General features: G+C 47.2%; 1 protein-coding gene across 1 annotated transcript; it reads left to right on the top strand.

The window, feature by feature from the left end:
- The first annotated feature begins 2,831 nt into the window (after nucleotides 1–2,831).
- Nucleotides 2,832–4,844, top strand: g0s2 (G0/G1 switch 2). Its single transcript, XM_054785896.1, has 2 exons — nucleotides 2,832–3,046; nucleotides 3,428–4,844. The coding sequence occupies exons 1-2, from the start codon at nucleotides 3,023–3,025 to the stop codon at nucleotides 3,806–3,808; spliced, it is 405 nt and encodes a 134-aa protein (XP_054641871.1). The 5' UTR covers nucleotides 2,832–3,022; the 3' UTR covers nucleotides 3,809–4,844.
- Nucleotides 4,845–5,159: the final 315 nt, after the last annotated feature.

The raw sequence follows: 5,159 nt of genomic DNA, 5'->3' as shown, positions 1-5,159 counted from the left end.
ACACACTCACACTCACGCATGCAAACGCAAAGACAGACAAGAGACAGAAGCTACAAAGCAACACAACTACTTGTTGTGTACGGTGGTGTTGGCCCCTTCCTGATTTCTTCTTTTTTTGCATGTTTGTCACACTTAAATGTTGCACATCATCAAAAAAATGTAATATTAGTCAATGACAACACAACTGGAGACAAAATGCAGTTTTTAAATGAAACTTTTTATTATTTAGGAGAAAAAAATCCAAACCTACATGGTCCTGTGTGAAAAAGTGATTGCCCCTCCCCCCCCCTTGTTAAAACATAACTTAGCTGAGATTTGAGGTTAATTGAGATCTATCAGTGTAGAAAAGGTTATAAAGCCATTTCTAAAGCTTTGGGACTCCAGTAAACCACAGTGAGAGCCATTATTCACAAATGCTGAAGACATGGAACAGTGGTGAACCTTCCCAGGAGGGGCCGGCCAACCAAAATGACCCCAAGAGCGCAGCGACGACTCATCCAAGAGGTCACAAAAGACCCCACAACAACATCCAAATCAACATCCAAAGAACTGCAGGCCTCAGTTAAGGTCAGTGTTCATGACTCCACCATAAGAAAGACCATCCATCCATCCATCCATCCATCCATCCATCTTCTGCCACTTATCCGAGATCGGGTCGCGGGGGCAGCAGCCTAAACAGGGAGGCCCAGACTCCTTTCTCCTCGGCCACTTCATCCAGCTCCTCCCAGCGGATCCCAAAGCGTTCCCAGCCCAGTTGGGAGACATAGTCTCTCCAACGTGTCCTGGGTCTTCCCCGAGGCCTTCTAGCGGTTAGACGTGCCCTGAACACCCCCCCAGGGAGGCGTCCAGGAGGCATCCTGACCAGATGCCCAAGCCACCTGTACTATATTGCATATAGTATACTGCACGTGTATGGGGTGCCAGCCAGTGTTGCCGTACGGATGTACGTTTGTAAAGCTCGCTCACTGACCCCTTCAGAGTCGCACCGGACATCGAGTTGACAGCTCGGGCTTTTAGCTCAATCGACTGTCATTCAGCGTACTCTGGCTTGAGCACGGGCGGAACACGAGGACAGCTGGACCAGGTGGAGTTACATATCCATAGCATTAGTGTAGAATTAGTAGGGGTGTCACAAGATCTCGCAAGATCGAAACGGGATAAGATTTCTTGTTCAGAAAAAAAACTATCTTGTGGGCGTGTCTGGGACGCTAAATAAATGAATGAATCACACAATCACTGAAAACCAACTAGAACATTTCATTATGTACATCGCCATGTGCAGGCATGTGTGTTTCCCTCGTCGAAGAGGGTTCACTCTGTGCATTGGTTTCAGCACCTTGGCGCGTTTGTTCCATAGAAGAACGGCCCTTTTGTCAGTCATACACTCCCTTCGTCCTGGTGGGCGGAGGCGGGGCCGCTAGCATACACACAGCGTGCAGAAGAGTGTAGCCTCGTGAGGAACAATGCAAAGTAACTTAGTAGAAATTCAATTAGTAGACTGCGATATATTGTTTCATTGTATTTTTCTTAAAAGTAATATTAAAATCTCATGTATGGTCCCGTGACACCCCTAATAATTAGCATGTAGTGTATACACCTGTAGTGCATATACAGCCTGTAGTGTGAGTGGACACAGTCGATGGTGGTGCAACACAACAGACTGAAAGACTGAACACTAAAATTCCTGAAATGCCGCTTATTTAAAACAAAACATGTTCAGTCAAAGTCTTGTATTCTAAGAATAGCGACAAAAAGAAAAGGCATGTGGTTTTTAATCATGACTGCTCTTGTTGAAGTGTGACATTCATCATGTGTTTGACCGTTTGCCTCGTCCTTCAGCAGCACAGAAGCCCAACATTAACATCACGTTTCCACTGATAAACTGTCTCATTTGGGGCCTTCACACCCACCTCACTGAATGTGTTGCTACAGCAATTCATTGTGTATATCGAAACACACAGCGAATGAGTACGTATCTGTGCTTGACCAGACTACGACTACAACTACGACTACGACTACGACTACGACTACGACTACGACTACGACTACGGCGGCTTGTGTGTTTTTTACATTTACTGGCTTTTGTGCAAAAGTGGACACTTGACAACAGGCACACATTGTGCATACATTATTTTCCAGACATGCTTACTAATACCAAGCACAGGGTGTGCCTTGTGACTCAAGGCACACACACACACACACACACGCACACACGCACACACAGACTACACATGCAATTCCAGACAAGTATCATCATGCCTTCAGATGTTCTGCAGAGCTGCTCTTCATTTCTGAAGCAGTTTCCTCCCTCTCAACACCAGCCTGTTGTTCTGAAATAGCACACTTTGAACCGCACACACGACTCACGATTCTTCCTTCCATCACTCCGAGACACTTAAAGTCCTCCACCCTTTTCCGACTGAGCACCATGGCCTGAGATTAGGAGCTGCTGTAGCCAAGGCATTATGGCTGACACTTGCCAAACTGGGGCCCTAAGCAGAATTTTATTTGGAGCCTCCCGCCCCCGTTATCAAACGACCATACAAGCGCCCTCTGCCTTTGAAGGCAGCAGCTGTACCATTACACCAACAGGAAGTAACGGGTGAATTCTGCCGTTTTATTCTGTTATTCTGCTGCGTGCCGTCGGCAAGCACGGTGCCAGACCGCTCGCCTCTTCTTTCTCTCTCCTGGCTCACAGCAGCGACACGCCCCCTTGTGCAAAGCGGGACCCCCGCGGACCACGGGGCCCTACGCGCAGAACGTGGTCCACCTGTCGAGAGAGGCGGTACCGGGACGCCGCGTTTCGAACCCAGAGTGGGTTCACACACTCACCAACTGCGCACGTGACATTTGATAAGGAGAAGATGATGGAAGTCAGCCCAGTCCAAGGGCGCTGCCCTCCCCAGACTGCCTCATGAATATTGAGCTGGCACGTTGTGGGTGGAGGGACTTGTGGGTATAAATAACCACCGTGTGGAGTCAAAGAAAGTTCCTGATAGCCAGACTGCAGGTCCTGATCAAGATGAGCCTCTCAGCGCAACAGACAGTAAGTTTTATTCCATCCAACATTGAACTGCTGGAAAAGGCTGACGCAGGCTGCTGGTTCAATATTGAAACATTTCATGATCTTCCAAGCAAACGACGTTGGGTCAAAGGGCCACAACATTCTTTTTTTTAACTTTAGAGTAGATATTTAACTGAAGCTTATCACAGGGGACGCAGTGCAAGTGAAATAAATGATGGACGCAGTCTGCTGATTTGATGATAGCAACGACTGCGGCCTGATCCTAACGCAATAAACGCTGCAGACAGCTGCAGCCTTAAAACCAGCTTCTGACACAAAGGCTCGTTTTTGGATTGAACCTCGAATTTTGCCCGGGTTTGGAGGTTTTAATTCTCTAATATATTGTTTTTCATTCTTTTATAGATGCAGTCAGATCAAGCAGCGAACACTTGCACAGCAGGCGAAGAGCTGTTGGAAGAGCAGAGCCTGCAGGAGGTGCTCCTCTACGCGAAAGAGATGCTCAGTCAAAGACCCCGTCGGGGTCTGCTGAAGGTCTACCTGGTGGGCTCAGTGTTCGCGGTACTCGGGACCGTCGTCGGACTGGCTGAGCTGGTGTGTCACCCGTTCTCTTCAGGAGAGCCGATGGACGCGGAGATGGTCCAGATGGTGGATAAAGAGCGGAGGACTCAAAAATCCCACCGCAATGCGGAGATCCAGGCAACGCCGCAGGACACCACGCAGAGCGTGACATTCTCCAAGAGCCAAGGTCAAAGAAATCTGTCCAATCGGCTCCATGCTTCGTAAGGACAAGTTATTTATTACAGACTGCTGTGGCACGTGTACAATGTCCCCTTCCAAAGACTAAACACCTGTGCTGACAACCCACCATGCCTTCAGTTGCGACTGGAAATGTTCTTTTTTGCACTGGACTCCAGGCTGCAGCTCATTTGTTATAATAGTCATTGACATTGGAGAAGTCACGTGTCTTTTCCTTGCACAAGCACTTTTCACTTCAACGTGTGATTGTTCAAGTATTGCTGAGCTGATCATCCACGTCCGCGTCCACTGTCTGTGAGACCACGGCGACCTCTAGTGGGGAAGATTAAAACTGCTGTTCATTTCTATAAATACAAGCCTTTTTTTATATTGCACACATCAATAAAGTGTGTTTTATTTTGTATGTTTTCTTTCCTCATATTACAGAAATGATTACTTTTTTGTTTTGTTCAAGAAGAAGAATAACATAATAATAATAATAATAATAATAATAATAATAATAATAATAATAATAATAATAATAATAAACATCCAGAAGTTCTCCGACGACACAGCCATCGTTGGTTGTGTTTCAGAGGGGAATGATCTGGAATACAGGACGGTCATCAGGGACTTTGTCAGCTGGAGTGAGCTTAACCAGCTGCAACTCAACACCAGCAAGACAAAGGAGATGATCATTAACTTCCAGAGGAAAACATCTCACTTTACACCGGTGAACATCCAGGGAGCGGACATAGAGTTGGTAGACAGCTACAAATTCCTGGGTGTTCACCTTAACAACAAGCTGGACTGGTCCGTCAACACCCACGCCCTCTACAAGAAGGGCCAGAGTCGCCTTCACCTGCTGAGGAGACTGAGGTCCTTTGGTGTGTGCAGGACTCTTTTACGGACCTTTTATGACTCTGTGGTGGCCTCAGTCATCTTCTATGCTGTGGGCTGCTGGAGAGGGGGCAGCACGGACAGGGACAGGAGCAGGATAAATAGACTGATCAGGCGAGCTAGCTCTGTCCTGGACGGTCCTCTGGACTCCGTGGAGGAAGTGGGGGAGAGAAGGATGTTGGCTAAGCTGACATCCATCATGGACAACACCTCTCACCCGCTACATGACACTGTTGTTTCCCTGAGCAGCTCCTTCAGCAGCAGACTGTTACACCCACGGTGTAAGAAGGAGAGGTTCCGCAGGTCCTTCATACCGACCGCTGTCAGGCTCTACAACACCTGCACCACCTGAACCATGTTGTAGACACTATGCTTTCTTTACACTGTTCTCTTTACTTGTCTTGCTGCTGTAACAAGTAAATTTCCCCGCTGTGGGATAAATAAAGTACATACAATACAATAATAATAATAATAATAATAATAATAATGGGGTGTCTTA

This window comes from Dunckerocampus dactyliophorus, chromosome 8 (genome assembly GCF_027744805.1).
Source record: "Dunckerocampus dactyliophorus isolate RoL2022-P2 chromosome 8, RoL_Ddac_1.1, whole genome shotgun sequence".
In the NCBI taxonomy this organism is placed as follows: Eukaryota; Metazoa; Chordata; class Actinopteri; order Syngnathiformes; family Syngnathidae; genus Dunckerocampus; species Dunckerocampus dactyliophorus.
This window is presented reverse-complemented; position numbering and strand designations above follow the sequence as displayed.